General features: G+C 37.7%; 1 protein-coding gene across 1 annotated transcript in view; it reads left to right on the top strand.

Moving 5' to 3' along the window:
* The first annotated feature begins 10,958 nt into the window (after window positions 1-10,958).
* Window positions 10,959-25,354, top strand: part of LOC121441906 (GTP-binding protein Rit2-like) — a 243,639-nt gene continuing 229,243 nt past the window's right edge. Inside the window, exons 1-3 of the mRNA XM_041643313.1 lie at window positions 10,959-11,061; window positions 12,104-12,190; window positions 19,776-19,832. Coding sequence (XP_041499247.1) covers window positions 10,959-11,061; window positions 12,104-12,190; window positions 19,776-19,832 — 247 coding nt within the window. The remainder of the gene's footprint in view (window positions 11,062-12,103; window positions 12,191-19,775; window positions 19,833-25,354) is intronic.

Below are 25,354 nucleotides of genomic sequence, written 5' to 3'. Positions count from 1 at the left end.
GAATTCTCATTTTGAAGCTGCTATTGCTATGAAAGGTAGTTCTCTAACCATAAAGTCCTGTTATCACTCAGCAATATGTCTGCCTGACCATGAACCCAGACACACAGCTGACTTCTCTGTACTCACTTCTTTGCTCATGTGACCTATAAACTGCCTGTGGAATTTATGTTACACTGTACCTAAATCTTCCTCTCCTAGACAAACAGTAAGTGCAAAGGCCTCATAACCAGTGCCCTATTAACTGTCTCTTCTGACATTAATGAAGCTATTTATTTAATGCAGGACATGCTCGTTCTGTCTTTGTACTGTGGTTTATGTTTTATCAGTGCTCTGACAAAATCTTGTGTCTTTGAGTTCATAAGGTTACTTGAGGTGTTTACTAATGCACCACACAGCCCCCTTCCGTGGATAATGATAAATGTCTTCTATTGACTAATTCCGTTCTTCCTGGAGAATTTGAAGGATATTTCATGTGCCCTTTCATATACAATTGTAGATATACTTTACTGGAGGAACTAACTGGTTGGCCCTAAGTGATTTGCTTAGTTGGCCTCAGATGCACAGCTGTCAGGCACCCATGGGCAGGCTCCGCCATGCCCTGGTGTTCTGTCATCCTCTTCATTACCAGACATCCCTAGACTCCCAAGCAATGTAGTTCCTGATGAGACCTCACAACGAAGACAGGGAACTGTGCTCATTACCTAGTTTTTCTTTTCTTCTTTTGATGCTAAAGTTATTGTACAAAGTGATGGGTTTCATCATGTTCTATTCATACAATTGTGGCATCATACTTTTGTCTGATTTATCACTTTCCCCTCATTGACTTTTTGTGTAAGAAAAATCATGACTTTTGTTTTTAAAAATTGAGATTATCCATATAAAATTTTGAGAAGCAATCACTGATTTTCCAGGGTGATCTTTTCCCATGAATAGAACTTTGGATTGCTTCCAAGACAGAGTAAATGACTCTCAAAATGTACCCTAGAGCTTATGAATAATATGCATTAGAATCAACATTACTGTCATATATCTGGAGGGCTACCCATGAGTTGATTCAAGTAACAGAAACTGAAGTGAATCCCATACACAGCATGATTGACAGCTCAATGTAGAAGAAAATGAGTATGATTAGCAGATAGTGAGCCGCAGCTACCACCACAGTGGCATCTCTCAGATACAGTATGTTTTAGATTCATGCTTTTTTCAGAAAACAATCTGTGAATGCCCCATAGGGAAAATAAAGTGTGAAACTTATCCATACCAGAGAAAAAAGTGAAGCACAATTTAAGAATTAGTATGACCAATTTACAATAACCGTAATTTGTTTTAAATTATCAGAAGCTTCTCTTCTACAATTCTAGGAAGTGTTTCCATTATCAAAGCAATCAGGCAGATAGACGAAGCAACAAGACAGCTTTTAGGACTGCAGGACAGAGAGCTGTAAAATCTGGGGGAGCACTTCTCAGACTCTTTGCTGTCCTTGCTGTGAGGTCTCATCTGGAACCATGATGTTTGTGAGATCTCTGTGGATGTCTAATAAAGAGGATGTCAGAACACCTGGCACCATGCAGCATGAGTGTGGGTGCCTGATAGCTGTGTGTCCAAGAGTCAACAGAGCAGATCAGTTAGGGCTATTTATCCACCAAAGTGTATCTACTGCTATATGTGAAGGGGTACATGGAATATCTAAAAAACATAGATATTGTTCAATAGAAGAGATTAATCATCCATAGAAGGGGCTGTATGATACATTAATAAACATCCCAAGTAAATTCATGAACACAAAGATGCACTTTTCTTTTTGCCCGAAAGAACAGGTAAAATGTACATATTTTATTTATTTTTTCACATGTTTTATCTCCCCTTCAGTCATTATGCAAGGAACCCTGACAAGGTTTCTCTTCAGCTATTTTTCCTTGAGTTCATATGGACCATTGATCTTAATGTGTCAGATATTTAGTTTCTTTTATGAAACGAGTTACCAGAAATCACCCAATTTATCTCTGAGGGGTTTTAAATAAGTTCTTTTCTGAAACTGAGCTATTTTTAGAAACTATCTGTGAGGACACTTTGACCCTCGCCCTGGTAGTCTTGTAGCCCCAAGTGGGTGCTGTGGTCAGTTCATTTTGCTCATCTTCAGGTCCCACACATCTCCAGAGGACACGTCAGAGCCTGTATCCTCAGATGCACTACAAAGGCTCACTGGGGATTTGGAACAGGGGACCAAGTAGAGTTAACATTGAGCAAAGAGACGACTCCACACGTGTCTTCTCTTTACATGCAATCACAGAGTTCTGAGGTGTCAAAATCCTGCTTGATATCTGTCTGGAGCACACTAAGATAACGGAATGTCATAAAGAGGATGATAGAAAATGATGGAACGGTGTCAAAGTAAAACACAGACTAATGTAGTACACGCAAATCTGATTAAATCAAGCATGCAGATCCCACAGTAGACATATTAATGGGTAGTGGATGCCAGATCCAGTGAAAAGATTTTCTTATGTGGAACTCAATTTTGTGCAGTAGCATGGGACAAGAACTTTTCTTTTATTGTGTTTTTAAATACTAAAAAAATAGTATTTGGGTGTTTGTCAATATTTGGTAACTCCTGTTTTTTTTCTTACCATATTAAATAATCTAATTTATTAAATAATTTTATCATCAAATATTCAAGAGGTAGGTGCTATTGCAAAGAAGTGTATTTTGGCAGTATAAAACTATCGCCTGACTGGAACACATCATAACAAGTCACTAAAAACAGCAAGAAATGTTATGCATTTAATGACTATGGTGTGCAAGTCTTTACATTTACTTATTTTTACCATCCATTTAATTTCCCAATCAATATATACCTCTTTTCCTTTGATTATTATTGTTACAGATATGTCCTAGGTAGTTTTTGTGTCAACATGACACAAGCTAGAGTCAGTTTGGAAGAGGGAAACTCAGCTGAGAAAATGACCCCAGCAGAGTGGCCTGTGGGAAAACCTTTGGTGCATTATCCTGATTATTGATCCATGTGGGAGGACCCGCCCACTATTGGTGGAGTCAACCCCTCTGCAGATGGTCCTAGATGGTATAAGGTTTTAGCAAATCCATAACAAGTCAGTAAGCAGCATTCCTCCATGGGTTCTTGCATCAATTCCTGCCTTCAGGTTTCTGCCCTGTTTTGTGTTCCTGTCATGACTTCCCTCATTGGTGAACTGTAAGTTAAAATACAACCTTCACTCCCCAAGTTGCTTTTGGTCATGATATATAACACAGCAATAGAAGCCCTAACAGAGAATACAAATACAAACTGTTGAGTCTGTTTTTTTTTCTTTGTTTGTGTGCATATGGTTTTAAGGGTGATCATTTTGAACTGGAAAAGTTAAGGAACTCATTCCTGGGAGAGGTTAATTCTCTCATCAGTCATTGGCTACCTGTATTTTATTGTTTAGGGGCGGGACCCCATGAGATGTCCCTTCATCAAAGACGCTTCTGTATAGAGCAAATGAAAACCACAACTGAACACAATGCAGAGATCAACAGATCCTCATTGGCTATGTCCTCAACACTACTCATGTATCTATGGCTTAGGGAATGTCTCAGAAAAAGGGGCAAGAAAGGTTATAAGAGCCAGAATGCCTAGAAGTCTGTTGTAAAGTGTCTCCTAGAACTGACTGCATAAACAAGACCTTAACAATGAAGTATTAACAAATAAGCTGTTGATGCATGAGTACCTGCACAATAATCAGTGCTGTTATTCTAAGAACAGGGTAAATGCCTGATGCTAATGTACAGAATATGTTTCTTCTTATAAGGTTATAGGCAAATATCCTACCCCACCCCTGTAGTTCTTTACATTGTGAAGATAATGAGCCTTGTAAACAACCTTGCAATAAGATAAACAAACAGTTCAGGGAGTGTTTAATAACTTAGTCCACAGGACTTCCATGAACTTCATTGTAATTTAAACACCAGAGCCCTACCTATAGAGCTCATTGCACCATAGCTATAGTGTGGGGAGAGTCTCTCACCAGGCAGTGCTGGCTTCAAACACAACTTCCAGTTAGTTCTTCTTGTGTCATTGTTTATGAAGGGGGAACTATGGCAGTCCTGAAGATTTGATGAGCCAACGCTCACTACTACCATGTCTGGTTTACCAGTTATTTATTTCTAATTCGCTCAGATCTAGAGCTCTAGAATGGTATTGTAGTAATGCTACAATTAGAAAGAGCAAAAACAGAGGAAAATTTTAGGCAAGTAATCTGAGTTTATAGCTTAGATTCAAACTATTTTTCAAATCAGTTTAACATGTGTTTAAAACAGTCTTATAAAAACAGCAACGTTGATTATATTTACTTTCCTGTTGAACTCATTAATTTAGCAACTATATGACTAACTGTTATTCCCATAGTGAAACAAAGACTATTAAGCAAGGGATCTTGATGAAAACAAAATGCCAATGGGTAGAAAGATGGGTGATATCAGATAAGCATGTATGAGTTTTGGTTAAAAAATCATGTTCTAGCTAATTTGGCCCTGAGACTGAAGTGCAATATTGGCAAAGAGAAGTCACTTGAGACATCCTAAAGAGAAGTACTCACTTCTCTTTAACAAGTAACAAGTAACAGCAAGTTTGGGCAGTGTTCACCAGAGCCTTAGAATTGCTGAGCAGTTTCACAATCTTATGTATATTACTCCACTTACTATTTTTATGATTAATTTTGGTTACATGTCTCATGTAGTTTAGGCTGATCTTGAACATGTTATGTATCAGGTGATGATCTTGAGCTCCACTTTTCAGTTCTGGCTACAGGCTTACACCATGCAAACATTTTATAAACAGCCCAGCACTTCACTTTGAATCTTGTAAACAATGAAAACTAACCAACCAACATAATGCAATATTAGTTAAAGCAAGAGGGAAATGCATAAGTGCAGTGGGCATGGACTAAAACTGAAATTTTATAGAAAAGAAATGCATTGTAGTAAAGTATTTCCATGGGAAATAACTCTTAAAATGTGTTCCTCAAAATGGAAAATAAAAAATTAAATTAAAGAGGATGACATAATTTTATTTATTTAGGAGTCTCTAAAAATGTCTAGTTTTAGAAGTAGAATGTTGTTTGGGTTATCTGGAAAGATAGGGTTTTGTGAAGGTAGAAGTTCCAGAAAGGAGGACCCCTTTTCCCTCTGAATGGATCTCTCTGATGGCTGGAGCAGTTTGCCTAGGCTTTAAGAACAACAGCTTTAGATATAATAGCCAGGATGTTGTCACAATCTACTCCACATGGCTAATTTAGTTGCGTCATACAACTGTGTTCATCTGAATCCAGTATTCACATCTGTTTTCCTAGTTTAATGAATACTACACCATTTTCAACTCATTCTATGCTTTTATAATTGCAACACTATTATATTAACTACAATTTAAGATTTCTACACCAATCCAGCTCTTCCTTTTGGTTTTATCCTATCATTCCAGTGTGTCAGAATTATCCTCATTACCCTCATTTTATGTATGAAATCGACATGCTAACCATTCTCTTAGATTTTTGTCACCTCACAAATTTGATGAGGTTGTAAATCAAAGCAACTCTAAGTTTCCATTTTACATCTGTAAGAACGGCCAAGATCAAAAACACTGATGACAACTTATGCTGGAGATGTTGTAAAGGGAACACTTCTGCATTGCTGGTGGGAATGCAAGTTGGTACAGCCCCTTTGGATGTCAGTGTGGCAAAATCTCAGAAAATTAGGAAACAACCTTCCTCAAGACCCAGTAATACCACTTTTTGGTATATATATCCAAAGGATGCTTAATTGTGCCACAAGGACATGTGCTCAACTATGTTCATAGCAACTTTGTTTGTTACACTCAGAACCTGGAAGCAACCTAAATGTCCCTCGACTGAAGAATGGATAAGGAAAATGTGGTACATTTACACAATGGAGTACTACACATCAGGAAAAAAATAATGACATCTTGAATTTTTCAGGGAAATGGATATAGAAAACATCATTTTGAGTGAGGTAACCCAGGCACAAAAAGACAATTATCACATGCACTCACTAATAAGTGTTTTTTAAACATAAAGCAAAGAAAAACAGCCCACAAACCACAATCCCAGAGAACCTAGACAACAATGAGGACCCTAAGAGAGACATACATAGATCTAATCTACATGGGAAATAGAAAAAGACAAGATCTCCTGAGTAAATTGGGAGCTTGGGGAATCTTGGGGGAGGGCTGAAGGGGAGGAGAGAGGAACGGAGGGGAGCAGAGAAAAATGTAGAGCTCAATAAAAATCAATAAAAAAATTTGATGAAGATAGATGCGTACTTTAAAATAATGTCAAAATAAGAAAATCCCTGTAGAATATATAGCATCATTATAACCTAATGCCATTATTGATATAAACAGATCTGATGTGGGTAAGAATACAAAATGCTACACAGCTTGCTGTCAGTTTCCTTCTGTGAAGCTTCTGTTGCTTATTAAAAGGCTATGTGAGATGAAAGGAGAAAACAGTTTTAGAAATAGAGCACAGAAGTTGGATCATTCATGGCGTCAGATGGGTAATTTCAGGGCAGCAGAACAGTGTAATAAGGAAAGATGTCTAGGACACCCATAACTCTCAGCCAGGAAACTCACAAGCAGCTGGCTAGCCTACTGCCAATTTACAGTTATTATATAGTTATCAGATATAAAATGGAGAATCATCAAGTCAAGAAGAATGCTTAGACATGTGAACTATGACAGAACTCCTTAAATCACAGGTATGTTACTTTTGGTTAATATTTTTCTAAACCTACACAAAAGAAGCCTTCAGCTTCAAGTGTTTGTTAGCATCTATTCCTCACTAACAATTCTCTAAAATGCTGGAATGTTTTTATTAAAAGATTGCCATCTCAAGACAGAATGCATCTGTATTATGGCAAATAATAAGAAATAGCATTCTCATACAGTATATATAAGGTTGTCTTTGGTAACTCCTATGGTAAATTGCACACATCTTAAACTCTGAGAACCGTCTGCGGTTCCATCACACATTCGTGTAAAAGAAGTTCCAATAATTGTCTTCATTAATTGTTTTTTAAGAATGCAGCTGAAGGAATGGCACATATACACAGATGTCAGTACAAGCTTTCTGTCGTCAATAGTAATTTATTACCTAAGACTTTGGGCCTTTCATAAATGACAAAGATTTCAGAAGAGATTGTTGAAAAATGTCTATTTTTCTTTTGTGTTTCACCGAGTACAAAATTGTCAGCACAGAGCAAATAAGCATTGACTGGTAATATTGAGTTTCAATACCCACTGCGATTCTGTGCCTCATCAGTCATTCGCTAATATCAGTCAGTGAAGATAAATAGATGTTCTAAAGACTGGAAAGCACAATTTCTTTCTATTAGCAGTAGTTTATGAAAAAATATCAAAGTAACAGAAGGAATTCCGTGAAAGGGAAATATTCAGAAAATGGGGAACTGAAGAGTCAGCTCTCCTCTCCAACTCCAGTTTAGCATCATCCCTCACCCAAATGGTACATCATTCAATCTGTCCATTATCCTTCAAGTCTAAGCCCTTCCCTCCCCACCCACTCTCTACCCTGTCTACATACATATGGGAGAATGGAGAAACAGCTTTATCTTAGTAAATGTCTCATGGCTAATGAACAAGTAAATGGCATTATTAGATATTCTGTCTTTCTTTGACCCATGATGGTTTTATTCATAGGTGGGTTATGATATTTGGGTCAGAAAATGGGACCCTTTACTGTTTTTACATTTGATTTTGTTACTGCATTTCATGTTTTGAATGTAAACTTACTGATGTGCGTTTTGCGTTCAGAAGTCACTATAACACCAGTGCAGAAAAATACCTCTTTCTGAGCGTTAATTTCATAGATGTTCAAAAAAAAATGGTACCCCATAGAAAAGAGAGAAAGGGATATGTTAAAAGTACATCAGCTAGAGAAAAGAAAATGAGGCACTAGTGCACAGTTAGGATAAACTCACTCAATTTTAAATTTAGCTTTCTTTATAGTTTACTGAACAGTTAATGTGCTAAAACTATACTGAGAATTAAGGAATATTTAGCCAATTCTGTAACTATATTTTGCTTTTTCTATTGCACTGACTTTAGAAGAGATCACATGACAGTTTAGGTCAGTGACTTTCTTACCCTTATTGAAGGTACTCAGCAGATGCCTCCTGGGCATCTCAGTATGATCCATTTTTCAGGTGTGCCACTTTTGGGAGATAGTGTATGCTTTTGATATTGTTATAACTCAATACATTCTAATTAACTGTTGGCAGAAAAAAAATAGGTGACACCGTTTTAGCTGAGGTTGACCTTGAGATAAGATAGGATTTTAGATGGATTCTTTTGTTATTCAAAAAGTAGTGACTCAATGTATAGTCGTGAATTAGAAGACATCTTTGACACACTCATGATCAAGCACACATTTTCTGTAAGGAGAAGAGAATTTGAAGTACATTAGAAAAAGAAAAATCATAGCTTTGGAGACCTGTGGTCGAATCTCTTTGATCCCTCAATAGATCCTCAACCTGGAGTATACAGTGATCTTAGACTTGATAACTTGTTTCTTCTTCAAATTTGTAAGATTAAACAACCAACTTTCATGCTTTTAAACAGATATGCAAATGTTACATCATAAACAAATTATTTTAAAGACTATAATCCCAAGATAATTTTAAACAGTGACATTTTAAAAAGTTATATCCTATTTTTTAATGTACTTGTTATGCTTCCTAGTTTTATACCAACTTGACATGATCCAGAGTCATTTGGAAAGAGGGAAATTCAATTGAGAAAATGTCTACATCAGATTGGACTGTGGGCAAATCTTTGGTGCATTTTCTTGATTGATTCTTGTGGGAAGACTCAGCTCACTGTGGGCCATGCACCACTGGACTGGTGGTCCTGGGATCTAGAAGCAGGCCAAACAAGCCACGTGGAGCAAGCCAGTAGGCAGTGCTCCTTCATAGTCTCTGCATTAGTTTCTGCCTCCAGGCTCCTCTCCTGTTTGATTTCCTGGTCTGACTTCTCTCAGTGACAAACTGTGGTGTAGAAACATAAGATGTAGCAACTACCTCCACCCTACACAAGTTACTTTTGTTCATAGTGTTTTTTCATAGCAATAGAATCTCTAAACAGAAGTTGGTGTCAGGTCATAGAATATTGTTCTGAAAATTAAATGTTCACAGTTATCTTTCTTAGTAACTACATGAATATAATCTCTAATAGTAGAAATATTACATTTTCTAGAGGTATTTGAAATTGTAAATCTATTAAATTCTTGCCATAGAATTTTGTTTTACCATATTTAGTTATTCTGATAATTATCCAATGATAATTTACTCTTTCATTGCATTGTTACCATGCAAGCATTAATATGTATGCAAGATTATATACATTTATCAGTATTTCTCTGTCCTCTCTACACATCCTTTTGGCCTGTACCACTCCTTAATATGTTCCAAGTACTTAAGTATCATCTATTATGTAATAAGCATGTAGTGTTAAAGCTCAGCTATTTAATTAATGTCAACAAAAGGACACAAGGAGTTACAGTGAGAAGGAATGAGATTAATTTTTTAAAAACAGTCTTTTCTCATTTTCTGTACTAATCCCAGTTCCCTCTCTTTCTCCTTCCACTCCCCCTCACCTTACACCAACCTCACTCCCAATGCACTCCTTAGAGAGGGTAAGGTTTCACATGGGAAGACAACAAAGTCTGGCACATCACTTTGAGGCAGGACCAAGGCCCTCCCTGTTATATTTAGACGGAACATGGTATTCCTCCAAAGAGAATGGGCTCCAAAAAGTCAGTTCAAATACTAGGGATAAATCCTGGTCCCGGTGCCAGTGGTTTCACAGACTGCCCCAGCCACACAACTGTCACGGATATTCAAAGTGCCTAGTTTGGGCCTCCGCAGGTTCCCCTGCCATTAGTCTGAAGTCAATGAGCTAGAGTCATCCTTGTAGATTTCTGGGAGTTTTCTTAGTGCAAGGTTTCTCAAAACCACATAATGGCTCCCTCAATCAAAAATCTGTTTTCTTGCTCTCCCTTTCTGTTCTTCCCCCATCTTGGCCATCCTGTCTCCTCATGGTCTCCTTCCCCTCCTTTATCCCTCTCCTCCCCTTCTGCTCTCCCACCATATGCTCCCAGTTTTCTCAGGAATTCTTGTCTATTTCCCCTTCCCAGGGGGATCCAAGAATGTCTCTCTTAGGGTTTTCTTTGTTACCTAGTTACCTAGTTTCTCTGGGGTCATGGACCAACCTGTAGGCTGGTTATCCTTTGCTTTACATCTAATATCCACTTATAAGTGAGTACATTCTGTGTTTGTTTTTCTGGGTCTGGGTCACCTCACTCAGGATGGTTCTTTCCAGTTACACCCATTTGCCTGCGAATTTTAAGATGTCATTTTTTTTTAACCACTGAGTAGTACTCCATTGTACTACTCACATCTTCTTTATTCATTCTTTGGTTGAGGGACACCTAAATTGTTTCCAGATTCTGGAAACCTGGAAACCATTATGAATAATGTTACTATGAACATATTTGAGCAAATGTCTTTGTGGTATGCGTGTGCATCCTTTCGGTATGTGCCCAAGAGTTGTATTTCTGGGTCTTGAGGTAGATTGATTCTCAATTTTCTGGGAAATCACCATACTGATTTCCAAGTTTGCGATCCCACCAGCAATGAAGGAATGTTCCCCCTTAAAGAACAAATGAATTTTGATTTAAATTTAGAGATAATGAAACACCTACCAAGGAATCTCTCTGTGAGTCATATGAAATGTATGAGACCTAGTCCCACAGATGTGTGAAGGTAGAGTAGTCTAGGCATAGATAGCATTAACTAAGTCCTCTCTTTGGGAGGGGTGTAATGGAGTTATGAAGAATCCCAGAAGACCAGTAGAACTAGAAAAGAATAACATGATGGAGACTGAAGTAGAAGGTGAGAGAATTATATCTCATGCAGTTGAAGAAGAGATGATGATGGTAATGATGGTGCTGGTGGTGCTGGTGGTGGCAATGATAAGTAACAGAATAGAGAATGAAGCATGGCAGGATGTATAATCTAGAGCCTGCTTTAGTTTGTCTTTCGTCCACCCATTGTTTTTTTTTTTTTTTTGCTTACAATAAAATAAAATAGGTAGGTTTAAGTAACTTTTTCAAGACCTAACAAACCCTGTAAATGAGAGAAATCTGACTAATCCCTTGTAGTCAGTCTTTTGGTTTCGTATTTCTCATCTCAGGCCTTCAGTTCCCAAAGGGACAGTGGGGACTGCCTGTCCTCTGCCTCTGCTATTGGATTATATCATTATCCGGAGTGCTTCAGTCTAGTGCTTTCCATAAGTAATCAGATTCCATCCGAAGGGTGGGTGTGGTTAGGTGAATTAGTGATGAGTCGTCTGCTTCGCTGCAGACTTTCTGTTGTTTTGTGTTTCACTCTGTAGAAAATAACTCTTTTCTCTTTATGATTTTTCTTTTATATAACTGACAGTCTGCCTCTGGCCATAAACTGCTAACATTCTAAGGAGGATAATATATGATATTGTCGGATTTCTCAGAAACGTAAATTTGATGGTTTAATCCTGCATTATGCAAAAGAAGAACAGTTGATTTAAGGTTGAGTAGAAAGTGAAATAGTAAATTATGGAAATTCCTGAATAATAAAATGAAAATTTAAATTAAGACATTCATAGGAAGGAGAGATCAAATAAAATAGGTTTACTTTTATTGTTTTAAATCTATTACTATTATTGTATGGAAGTTTAATCTGTTTAGGGTCATTACTCATTTTGTGTATTTACTGAATATAAAGTTTTATGAATCATTACAGTTACACAAAATATGTTAAGAAAACACAAATAAAGCAGAAGTGTTTTATATAAACTCTATGAATATTTTCTCATGCTGTATATAGCTTTTCATAAATTCTCATATCTACAGAGGAGGAATATCCTTGTTCCCTATGCAGGTATTAAAAAGTACTTGCAGTAATCTTAGAAACCAAAAGATAGTGCCTTAGTTAAAAAAGTTCTTTTTCTTCACTTCTAATTTTTGTATTATGTTTACAGTCAATGACTCAACTTTTCTCATCAAATTTCCTCTCCAAGCGTATACATTCTGTCCACAAATCAATGAAAACCAGTTATCACAGCAGTGTGAGTGATCACACCACAAAGCAGGATTTGTCTCCTGTTGCTGTTCCTTGATCTTCTTGATGGCTGTTCAATTCACCTAAGCGAGAACATTACAATCAGCAATTCATATACCTCCCATGTAAATAGTTTGCTTATAAAATCACCAGTATATAGTCTGCTATCTACAGAAATGTAAACAAGTGTCATTTCTTGTAATGGCTTCTTGAGGAATTCAGTGACTTGTAAAAGATACTTGTGCTTACAAAGTTCTAAAGGATTCTTTGGAGAAACTCAAAGGGTGTCAGAACATCTGAAGACCAAGATGGGGTTAAGCAATTGTTGCTCTTTGATAGAAGAAAAGGGTGACATGTTATTTTCTTAAATTTGAAAATTTCACATTTTCTTTGACACTTGAACCTTGTTCCCTACCCTGTGTGTTTGAGCCTGTTATCTTTTTACAAGATATATTTTCTTTTTCTCTTGATATTTACTGCAGCTACGTTATAGACAAGGTTGGCAAATAAGCAAGTTATGACACAAAAAGCACATGGAGGAATATATAGAGTTATATATAGTATTTGCAACATTTCCTCCAATATCTTCTCATGCAAGTATCTAGGAATTCTCTCTTCACTCTCTTACCACTCTGATGCCTGAGGGTGTTGGAGACATCTTTGATGAAAGGATCCCATTCCTCTGGTTTACACTTTGACATGAATGGGAAGTCAAGAACTGTAGTGCAGCCATTTTCCCTCTACACTAGACATCCCCTTAATACAAGTGGGAAACTAGTATTCTCATAATTCTGTTTATACCCAGACACCTTTCAATCAGCCTTCCTATTCCTGCATGTATGTGTCTGAATTTTCTAATTTAGTAATTTTAAAATATGTCTTGGATTCTATACATTTGAAAGATGGAACTTACTAATTTTCTTTTCTTTTTTCTTTCTTTCTTTCTTTTCTTTCTTTCTTTCTTTCTTTCTTTCTTTTTTTTTTGGCTTTTCGAGACAGGGTTTCTCTGTAGCTTTGGTGCATCATCCTGGAACTAGCTCTTGTAGACCAGGCTGGCCTCAAACTCCCAGAGATCTGCCTGCCTCTGCCTCCCGAGTACTGGGATTAAAGGCGTGCGCCACCACCGCCCGGCACCTACTAATTTTCTACGGTCATCTTCTACTATGTAGCAGAGGCTCACTAAATGTTAAAAGACATAAATATTTAAAACTTTTACTATGCAACATATTTTTCTTGTTTAAATTATTTAAAGGCATTTTAATTGAATGATAATCTTTGTTCTTTGTCTTCTTAGACAAATAGATTTTTAGTAGTGAAGAAATTTAATGAAAAGACATCATTTACAAGGAAATTAATGTTAAATTTAGATCATATTTGACATATAGTTTTTTAAAATTTATCTTCTCATTTTACATATCAATCCCAGTTCCCACTCCTTCCTCTCCTCCCATTCCCTCCACCTCCCCTGTACCCCACCCCCATCAACTCCTCAGAGAAGGTAAAGCTTCCATTGAGAGTCAACAAAGTCTAACACATTGCTTTAAGGCAGGACCAAGGCCCTCCCCACTATATCTAGGCTGAGCATGGTATCTGGTCAACGAGAATGGGTTCCAAAAAACCAGAACATCTGTGCCCCAAATACAAGAGCACCCACATATGTAAAAGAAACATTACTAAAGCTTAAATTATATATCAAACCCCACACACTAATGATAAGAGACTTCAACACCCCACTGTGATGGGGGAGTGTCATATATCAATCTGTTGATTTCATTGGTTAAGCAATAAAGAAACTGCTTGGGCCTCATAGGTTAAAACATAGGTGGGTGGAGTAAACAGAACAGAATGCTGGGAGAAAGAAGCTGAGTCAGTGAGTCACCATGATTCTCCCACTCCAGACAGATGCAGGTTAAGATCATTCCTGGTAAGCCAGCTCATGGGCTACACAGATTAATAGAAATGGGTTAGATTGATATGTAAGAGCTAGCCAATAAGAAACTGAAACTAATGGGTCAAGCAGTGTTTAAAAGAATACAGTGTCCGTGTAATTATTTCGGGGCATAAGCTAGAGCTAGCTATGTGGGTGACCGGGTGCCGGGGACGCAGCCCCGCCACTCCCTACTACAACATCACTAACTTCAAACTCTATTACAGAGTGACAGTATTGAAAACAGCTTGGTCTTGGCATAAAAACAGGGAAGTCGACCAATGGAATCAAATAGAAGACTTGGATTTTAACCCACAAACCTATGAACACCTGATTTTCGATAAAAGAGCTAAAAGTATACAATGGAAGAAAGAAAGCATCTTCAACAAATGGTGCTGGCATAACTGGATGTCAACCTGTAGAAGAATGAAAATAGATCCATATCTATCACCATGCACAAAACTCAAGTCCAAATGGATTAAATGTTCAGGATTGAGACTTCATCATGATTAATTTCTCCTGTGATGAGTATGAAGTGTTGCTCACCATCTCATCTAATTGATTTTAGTTTGAAGTCTATTTTGTTAGATATTAGGATAGCTACACCTCTTTGTCTCTTGGGTCTATTTGATTGGAAAATCTTTTCCCAAATCTTTACTCTGAGTAATGCCTGTCTTTGAAATTGAGGTGTATTTCTTGTATACAGCAGAAGGATGGATTCTGCTCTTATATCCATTCTGTTAGCCTGTGTCTTTTTATAGGTGAACGTAGTCTATTGATATTAAGCAATATTAATGATCAGTGGTTGTTAAATCCTGTTATTTTTTGGTGGTAAAGTTTGTGTGCTTCCCTTCTTTGGGGTTTGCTTGTGTGAGGTTATCTTTTGACTGTGTTTTTGTGGGTGCAGTTAGTTTCCTTGGGATGGAGTTTTCCTTTTAGTACTTTCTGTATAGTTGGATTTGTGGATAGGTATTGATTAAGTCTGGTTTTGTCATGGAATATCTTGTTTTCTCCATTGATGGTGATTGAATCTTTTGCTGGGTATAGTAGTCTGGACATGCATCTGTGGTCTCTAGTGTCTTCAATACATCTATCCAGGACCTTCTGGATTTCAGGGTTTCCATTGAGAAGTCGGGTGTAATTCTGATAGGTTTGCCTTTATATGTTACTTGGCCTTTTTCCTTTACAGCTCTTAATATCCTTTCTTTATTTTGTAAGTTTTCAGTTATGATTATTATATGCCAAGGGGACTCTTTTTTGGTTCAATGTATTTGGTGTTCTGTAAGCTTCTTGGACCTTCATAGACATACCTTTCCTTAGGTTGGGAAAGTTTTTTTGTATGATTTTGTTGAATATATTTTCTGTGCCTTTGAGCTGGAATTCTTCTTCTTCTATCCCTATTATTCTTAGATTTGGTCTTTTCAGTGGTGTCCAGTGTTAACAATTTGTTGGATTTAACATTTTCTTTGATTTGTGAATTTATTTCCCCAATAGTACCTTCAATACCTGAGATTCTCTCTTCCCTCTCTTGTATTCTGTTGGTTTTGCTTGCATCTGTAGTTCCCAGTCATTTACCCAGGTTGTGCATTTCCAGAATTCTCTTGGTTTGTGTTTTCTTTAATGAATCCATTTCATTTTTCAAGTCTTGAACTATTTGCTTCACTGGTTTGATTGTTGTTTCTTAGTTTCTTTGGGTTTCTTGATTTTTTGATTTCTTCTGATTTTTGTTTGTTTTTACCTCTGTTTCTTTTTTTTTAAATTTATTTATTTATTAAGGATTTCTGCCTCCTCCCCGCCACCGCCTCCCATTTCCCTCCCCCTCCCCCGAACTGGACTTGCTGAACATAGCTGACAATGAGGACTACTGAGAACTCAAGAACAATGGCAATGGGTTTTTGATCCTACTGCACGTACTGGCTTTGGGGGAGCCTAGGCAGTTTGGATGCTCACCTTACTAAACCTGGATGGAGGTGGGTGGTCCTTGGACTTACCTCTGTTTCTTTAAGGGAATTTTTCATTTCTTCTTTAAGAGTGGCTATCATTTTCAAGAGTGGTTATATTTAAAATAGTTTTCTTCTGCTTTTTCTGAGTTAGGATGATCAAGTCTTCCTGTTGTATGACCACTGGGTTCTGGTGTTACCATGTTGCTTTTTGGGTTGTCGAATAAATTCTTGCATTGGTGCCTACCCATGTCTTCCTCCATTTGGTGCCAGCAGTGTCTTTGCCTCTTGATCCAATCCTTGCAGCTGCTGTCTGTGTCTTAGGGAGTTGCTCTTGGTCTGCTCTGTGCAGCTGCTGTCTGTCTGTGTCTCAGGGAGCTGCTGAGGGTTCTTTTGGTCTCCTCTCCTGGTTTGTTCTCTTGGTCTACTCTGTGCAGTTCCAGTCTGTGCTTCAGAGTTCCTCTGACATTGCAGTTAATGGGTGGATTTCGGGATTTATAACTTTCAGGGTCCCATTGATGGGGTGGGGGTGGGGGGTTGGAGCAGCATACCTACAGGAAGCTTGCTACCGGCTGGCTAGTAAAGTTGAGGCAGGTGCAGGAAGGGCTGGGATTTTGCCCCAGTATCTAGGGCCTAGAGAGTGAGCTTCCCAACTGTTTGGGTGATCACTCACCTCTTGGTCTGCTTTGTACAATTGCGTGCTTCAGAGTTCTTCTGAAGTCATGGGGGTTAGGTGGGTTTTCTTGGCCTATAATTTTGATGAGAAAAACTATAAGCTCTTTTTTGGCATTAAGTTTAAGGATCTAACTTCAAGAATTTTGTTAGCTTCTTCACATACGTCATTTAACAAAATCTCAATCAGAAAGAACTTAAAGTCTTTCTTGAATTCAACGAAAATAATGACACAACATACCCAAACCTATGAGACACTATGAAAGCAGTGCTAAGAAGAAAGTTTTTGATGACAGCTTCTATTTCCTCGTGACTTATAGGTCTATTTAAATTGTTCACCTGGTCTTGATTTAATTTTGGTATATGGTACTTATCTGAAAAAATGTCCATTTCTTTTACATTTTCCAATTTTGTGGCAGACAGGCTTTTGTAGTAAGACCTATTGATTTTCTGAATTTCCTCAGTGTCTGTGGTAATGTCCCCCTTTTCATTTTCTGATCATGTTAATTTGCATGTTCTCTCTCTGCCATTTGCTTAGTTTGGATAGGGGTTTGTCAATCTTGTTGATTTTCTCAAAGAACCAGCTCTTTGTTTTATTGATTCTTTGGATTGTTTTCTGTGTTTCTATTTTGTTTATTTCAGCCCTCAGTTTGATTATTTCCAGTCTTCTACTCCTCCTGGGTGAGTCTGCTTCTTTTTTTCTAGAGCTTTCAGGTGTGTTGTTAAGTCTCTAATGTGAGCTTTCTCCGTTTTCTTTATGTGGGCACTTAGTGCTATGAACTTTCCATTCAAAATTTTCACTTCCTCCTCTCCTCCCATTTCCCTCCCACTCTCCCCACTCACCCTTTCCCCTCCCCCTCAAGTCCAAGATAAGGCAGGGTACCCTGCCCTGTAGGAAGTCCAAGGCCCTTCCCCCTCCATCCAGGCTTAGGAAGGTGTACATCCAAACAGACTAGGATCCCAAAACGCCAGGACATGCAGTAGAATCAAGTCCCAGTGCCATTATCTTTGGCTTCTCAGTCAGCCCCCATTGTCAGCCACATTCAGAGAGTTTGGTTTGATTACATGCTTGTTCAGTCCCAGTCCAGCTGGCCTTGGTGAGCTCCCATTAGATCAGTCACACCGTCTCACTGGGTAGACGAACCCCTCGTGGCCTTGACTTCCTTGCACATCTTCTCCCTCCTTCTGCTCTTCATCTGGACCTTGGGAGCTCAGTCCAATGCTCCACTGTGGGTCTCTGTCTCTATCTCCATCCATTGCCGGACAAAGGTTTTATGGTGATATTCAAGATATTCATTACTGTGGCTATGGGGCAAGGCCAGTTCAGGCACCCTCTCCTCTACTGCCCAAGGACCAAGCTGGGGACATTCTCTTGGACACCTGGGAACCTCTTTAGAGCAGAGGCTCTTGCCAACCCTAAATGGCTCCCTTAACTAACTTATCTTCTTCCTTGCTCCCATATCCCCCCTTTCTCCACCTCAACCATCCCACTCCCCAAGCTCTCCCCAATCCTCCCCTTCTCCCTTCTCTCTACCCTCTCCCCTTCCCTCCACCCTACCCCACCTCCACGCTCCCAACTTTTGCCTGGCGATATTGTCTGCTTCCAATTTCCAGGAGGACCTATATATGTTTTTCTTTGGGTTCACCTTATTACTTAGCTTCTCTAGGATCACGAACTACGGGCACAGTGGGGCATGATGCACTGCAGAGAGGGACATGTTGGAGGAGCTGGTTCTTCACCTGACAGACAGGAGGCGTAGAGCTAGGAAAGGACTGGAGACAAACACCACTCTCAAAGCCACACCTCCAGGGATTTGTTTTCTCCATCTAGGTTCCACCTCAAAATATATTCACAACCTCCCAAGCCAGTGCCACCAACTGGGAATAAAAAATATGTTAGATGCTCCTGAAAGAACATTTCCTAGTCAAGTGATCATCAGTGTTAAATGGTGGAAGAGTCTCTCTAAACAGAATCAACAAAATTCTTGCAGGAACTGGGTTGTTAAAAAAAAAAAAAAACACAACACCAAAGTTCTAAAGTTGAGGTTTCAGTGAGAAGAGGGTTAATATAAGTCTGGTTCAGTGTTAGTTGTAAAGTGAGATCCGGTGAAGTGACACTGATGCTATTCTAGAACAAGTAGCAAAGGCTTGTTCACGGATACTAGCTCAGAAGGTTTGAACACAAGATACACACTTGGCCTGAGGGATAGGATAGCCATTAAAACCCCTACAGGCTGATGCTGTTTTCAAGGCTGTGGTCTTTACTCCAGACGTCAGTGACAAACAGGCTGCTGAATGACTGTTAGGCTACCATTGTGACTTGTCTTGTAAGTCCGAATTTACAGAAAGAAAGCAGTTTAAAGAGGATAAGACTCTGAACTGATGCTGAGAAAGAAGGCATCTAGATATACTGCAAAGGTGTTTCAGGTAAACTGGATATTTAGATCATTGTATGGAGGATGTAAGAGGGGAGGATGTAAGGATATTTTCAACATTGTAGCCTAAATCAGCTAAATGGATTTGTCATAGGATATATGTTGAGGCAGTTTCTCACTTCAGCAAACAGATGTGTATTCCTCAATTTCTAGAGACAGAGCGAGGGTATTTCATTTCAGTTTAGATGCACCGAATCTTTCAGGTGGAGGTGACAGACTGCTTAAGCTATCATTCATTGTTCAATTTGATGCCAGATTCTGACCACTCATGGGGTGACATAGATTCAGTCAGTATCATAAAACTCGGGACCAAAAAAAATTTCTTAACAACCACCAACTAACCAGAGCTAACTGAGAGGCTCTATCACTAGGTCATATTCTTCTTACACCAGGTATTGAAACACACTTAAGCTTTGAACATATTTACTACAAATATATAGTATAGACCTTGTTGTTTTTGTAACTAAGTGTTATTACCATCATTATCATGTGTTAGCTAATGTCATATAATTAATGTAGTCCCTCATACAGGAGAGCTACTTAGCAGAAGAGATGAAAATGCAGGGCTATGTTGATGAATAATTTATAGGGAAGGGCTGACTGTTTTCTCTTCTTCAGCAGTGACAATGCAGTTTATAAGCCACCAGTTTCCAGATTATCATGACCCCACGATCGGTAAGTAAAAGCTGCTTTTCTCATCTAGTTTAAATAGATACACGGTAAATAAGTGGTACTTATAAGCACTATTGATAATGCTAGAGAATAAAAGTGTAATTTGTTCTATCACTCAGCGTATATACACATGAATATATCTATATAAATTTCTGAGTCATGAGACAGTATTTGTCCTTTCTTCTCATAATGCATTTTCATATTTTATACTTTGTTCAAGTTATTCTGGTAAATGATTGTGGGGATCCATTATGCTGATTTATGGATCCACTAATGGACATTTTCCATTAGAAAAAGAAAGAATTAAAAACCTTTGCTCTGAGTTTTATAGCTGATATGATTACATACACACTTGATCACGTTTTCAGTCTGTGGTTTCCTATTGTAGAATTAGTTCCTTTTCTCAAAGATGTATTTGGAGAAGTATTTAAGTCTAGGTATAATTTCACTTAGCATCCTTGTTTGTAGATGAAGAAACTGAGACACACTGAGTCAAAGTATGATTTGTGTCCCAAATCCAGCATGCTAACTTCCTCTAGTGTAGTTTTCTTCTCAGCATAGCAGTAGGGAAACCCTGCTGCGAGGAACAAGCCTCCTCCCTTGTTTGAAACAAGAATGATGCCTTTAAAATTGCTTTACTCATTCAGAGAACTGCTTTAGAGAGAGCTGGAAATTCTCAAGCATAGTCCGTCATTGGATTCTTTGGTTAGAAATGCATTGAGTTTAAGGTTGCACTGAGCTTTACTTTCCTGCAAGCAAAGAACAGAACTGCTGGGCCCCTTACGTAGGCTTGCTGGCGGAATGGAAGCCCTTTGCTCTTCATCACTGTGTTCTCCGTTCCCAGTCACTTCCGTTGCTTTTTCTCTCCCGATGAACAGTGTTTGTGCAGGAGTAACATCTCCTAGTTTTTAATCTTCATCAGGATTTTGACACATGAAATTATCTCTTTGATAACGCTTTGTACTCCTTCCTGAAAATTCTACAGAACATGTGGATGAATCATGTGGCTGAAATAATCAAAATGCACTAGTTTTATTTTTTTTATATTTATATATTTTATTTTGTGTGTGAGTGTTTTACCTACATATATACACGTGTATTATATGTGTGGCTGGTGCCCACAGAGGTCAAAAGAAACCCTGGAGCTGGAATTACGGGTTGTTGTGAACAACTATTTGGGTCTTCGAGAATGAACACTGCTGCTCTACAAGGCCAACAAGTGCTCTTAACTGTGAAGTCATCTTTCCAGGCCCCAAAAGATTACCTTTAAACAAGTCTAATGGTTCCCTAAGACCTCCTCTTAGGCTAACTGAATTAATAAGATTTAATTTAATAGCAAATTGGAATACTATTAACCTGATGAATTCTTTGAGGAAATGAATTTTGTTTCTGAAATAATTACTTTGTGCAGTTTGAGAAGTGATCAGCTTCATTGATTGATTGTTCTCTCAGTTGATATTTGAAATATCTTAATTTTGGGATGCTGTTAGCTTTTTGTCACTCACTTTCAGCTATAGACAAGGGGGAATCTCTGGCTAAAAGCTCTGAATATTGCATATTGCTGTGATAATATAATATACATTTTATGATATCACAAATGTACTTTGTTGTTCATTATTTTTCATCTTTGTGTAGTGGTGTTGGGTAAACTGGCCTTGAGTACAAGTCCTTCATGTAATTTCTGGAATAAGGTAATAGATGTAAATATGTTATCAGCGCCTTTGTTACAAGGAACAAATGTGTCATATATGGTGATGACTCTTGCAGATAGGCTGAGAGAACATTTGTTTCTTGCAATTAGGCTGCCTGGACTTTCAGTGATAACAGCTGAAATTAAACTTTTATCTAGAAATAAACAAGGTGGTGTTGAAAGAAGGTTGAAAGTGGAAACAGCAGTTTATTGCTGTCAATTTGACTCTCTCATCCTCTCATTTCTTGACTTCTGTAATGGGATATTGGTTAACGATTTTCCATTGTTATCCTGATGGTAGAGGGCGAAAGGCTCAGACAGTTTACTTTGTGTCTGCTCCAGCTGCTTAGCTATACTTTAGCTGATGACTTCATGACATCTCTAGGGGAAATTCATGTTAGTATAGCTTGAATATCTTACAAATTCGAGAAGAATAGCACCCATCTTGGATACTTATCTCTGAAAAAGAAAAGGAATATTTTCTGTACTTATCCAGAGATATTTGTCTTCATAGTAACTGAGATTTCTTGGTATATTTTCCTGAAATATGAGAAGAATTAGTTTGTTGGGTTATTTTTTGCCCTCACCTTTGACTTAGTATAATCTTTATTTCAATTGAAAATCAAATTAAATGGAGAGAAACTCAAAGCCATCCCACTAAAATCAGAAACACGACAAGGATGTCCACTCTCTCCATACCTTTTCAATATAGTGCTTGAAGTTCTAGCAATAGCAATAAAACAACATAAGGGGATCAAAGGGATTCGAATTGGAAAGGAAGAAGTTAAACTTTCATTATTTGCAGATGATATGATAGTGTACATGAGTGACCCCAAAAACTTCAGCAAAGAACTCCTACAGCTGATAAACACCTTTAGTAGCGTGGCAGGATACAAGATCAATTCCAAAAAATCAGTTGCCCTCTTATACACAAAGGATAAGGAAGCAGAGAGGGAAATCAGAGAAGCATCACCTTTCACGATAGCCACAAATAGCATAAAATATCTTGGGGTAACTCTGAAAATCAAATTGAAGTTTTTGGACTCTCCATAAAACAGAACTTAGGAATATTGGTTATGTCAATGTTGTTTTCAAAGAATGGATTCTGCTCCATATCTATTGGTCACATATTCAAAGTTAGTAACCAGTGATTTCCATGTCTCAAATTTATAGAAAATAACTATGGCATGAACATTTACAGTTGGCTTAATTTTCCAATGGAAAGAGATTTCATTAAAGAATCACAGTAATAATAGAGCAGAATGGGGCTAGATTGGAGTTGAAAGGGAACATCTCTAAACATTTTACATAATTCTAAATATAGCTTGATTTTCTTCATAGAATAATTATTTAGAGATATTAAGAAGTAACATTCATATTAAGATCCTGTTGTCTGAACCTTTATGTCAATAAATGAGCATGCCACATATTATAAATCTTCAGATTTGGCCAAGGCATGTCAGCCATTGAGCAAAGTTTGCATTTTTAATCTAGCAATACAATGTTTTGACCATCATAAATAAAAATATAAATATCATAGTTTAAATCTTCTGGTATTTTCAGTTCAGGAAGAGAAGTTAGGAGAAATTATAGGAGCATTTTTTTCCTCTGAAGACAGTCTGTGGTATAGGAAAGCAGCAAGATGCTGCATGGAATGACCCGGAAAGGATGGAGAAGCACAGTCTCCCCTCCTCCAAGCTCTGCGTACTATGAACTAAGTTCATGTGCCAGGCATCAATTTCCAGGCATCCACTCTAGAATTCATAAGTCCTTCTTCAAGAAGGTTTTTCAAGGAAGTCTGTGTGGAATCTTTAGAGGATTATGAGAAAATAGTCTAGGATTGTTTGTTAAGATGCATTCCTTAAATGGGACAGTGGTGGCACACACCTTTAATCCCAGCACTCAACAGGCAGAGACAGGTGGATCTATGTGAGTTTGACACCAGCCTGGTCTACAGAGTGAGTGCCAGGACAGGTTCCAAAGCTACAGAGAAACCCTGTCTCAAAAAACCAAAAGGAAAGATAAGTTTTTAAATTGTAACCTGAAGTTTAAAAGTATTACTACACATAATTATAAGAGAATTTTAAAACTAGCTATATTTTTTCTTTTACTGAAATAAAAGACAAATTCCCTTAAAGCCAAAACATAAATATACACATCAAGGTTTTATGTGTTGACTAGGAATTTTAGTCCACAGCTCTGCTTGTTGGCACCTTTATATAGTTTGAATGTATCTGTTCATGATTATTGTTTTTCACTTGAAGACAGACATAAAACACCAGGAACTCAAGTACCTGACCTGACTAATTAACAAAGCAAAACAAAAAGTCTCAGCTAGCTATACCTGGATAAATTAGGTGATAGATGGAACCCTGAGGGACTTGTGTTTCCTGTGCATACAGAGTATTTTAATTTTGTGTAAATTGTGTATGAATCAATGATTATCTCCCTCCCTCTGTCATCACAACCAGTTATGATATTAAACATGTTATGAGCTCAAACACAGGAAAGGTGTGGAAGATAAAGGACAAATGAGAGTATATAGTGAAGTAATTACACAGAAAATCATGAGGTATTGGACAAGGACAGCTTAGTTCATCACAGGACCTCAGGATGGAAGTATACTTTATTAAAAGACAAAATTCAACAATTTACAGAGTGAACTGGCTTTTGTTTGCTATCCACTCATGAATCAGCAAAGTCCCTGTGCTGAAAACTGGACAGGAACTGTGGAGCCATGTCAGAGTAGTGGCTTTGACACTGATTGGTCAGAAGAGTAGAAGAGAAAAAATGCTGATTGCGTCTCAAGTTATTTCATACCCTCCCTTTTTGTAGGATTAAAGCAGTGTTGATCTCCTAATACTAATATATTGATCAAGGTAGACAACTTTTCATGGCTAGTTATTGGCAAGAAGAAAATTTCATTGGAAAATTAAACATATACAAATGTCATTATTTTTCTGTTTTTGACCCTTTTCATCCTCTTGATTTTCCTCTTTTTTCAATATTAATATATTTATAAAGTAGTTTCTAGGCATTATACAAGATGAAGGAATCAGTTCTGTAGAGAAATAGGCAACAATTATTTTTTATTAAGCTTCCTTACTTTGCTTGCCCCTCCCACCTTGTCTCTAAGAGCTGATTGTGTCTTTTTATCTGGAATCCAGTTGTCCATTTCTGTCTCATTGCATTATGATGACTTGAGCCCATTATATTAATGTGCGACACAATTTAGTTAAGTTGGCCTTAAGGACCTATTCAATTCTTTTTTTTTCTTCAGCCACTTTTCTTATGGAAGGAAGACAACTTGAATAAACCCAGATCCGTCATGACAAAGTTATCTAATTGTTATAGTATTTATTTGGTTTTCACAGAACAGAAATTTATAAAACCAACTTTCTGGCTGTATTTTTTACCTTATTTTCAAAGAAGACACACTATCATAGTTGAATAGATTGAAAACTCTTTCCTTATTTTAATATTTTAGACCTTAATTTCACTTACATACCATGAACACTGCAAATATGCTCATCCAAAAGATTCATATTCTTTCTGAGCAATTGGCAAGGCTGTAACAAGCTCTATAAGAAGCATAATAAAATACTATACATAGAATATTCTTTCTAAATTACTTGCCATGCTTCTCTAAATAGGGAGCTCATTTCAGGGGCAAAATGCTTTGGCGATAGGACCAGGGCATCTGCAGAGCACAGTGAACATTAACGTGCAAAGAAAACGCTGAAAAAAATAGTGCAATTAGCCAGCAAGGAGCAAATTTACTACACTGTTTATGTGTCTCAATAGCTTTGGAAGAATAAAAACTTCCTAAAGTGGA

The sequence above is a fragment of the Microtus oregoni genome, unplaced genomic scaffold (assembly GCF_018167655.1).
Source record: "Microtus oregoni isolate MIOR12 unplaced genomic scaffold, Mior012 000083F_ref0000379, whole genome shotgun sequence".
NCBI lineage: Eukaryota > Metazoa > Chordata > Mammalia > Rodentia > Cricetidae > Microtus > Microtus oregoni.
This window is presented reverse-complemented; position numbering and strand designations above follow the sequence as displayed.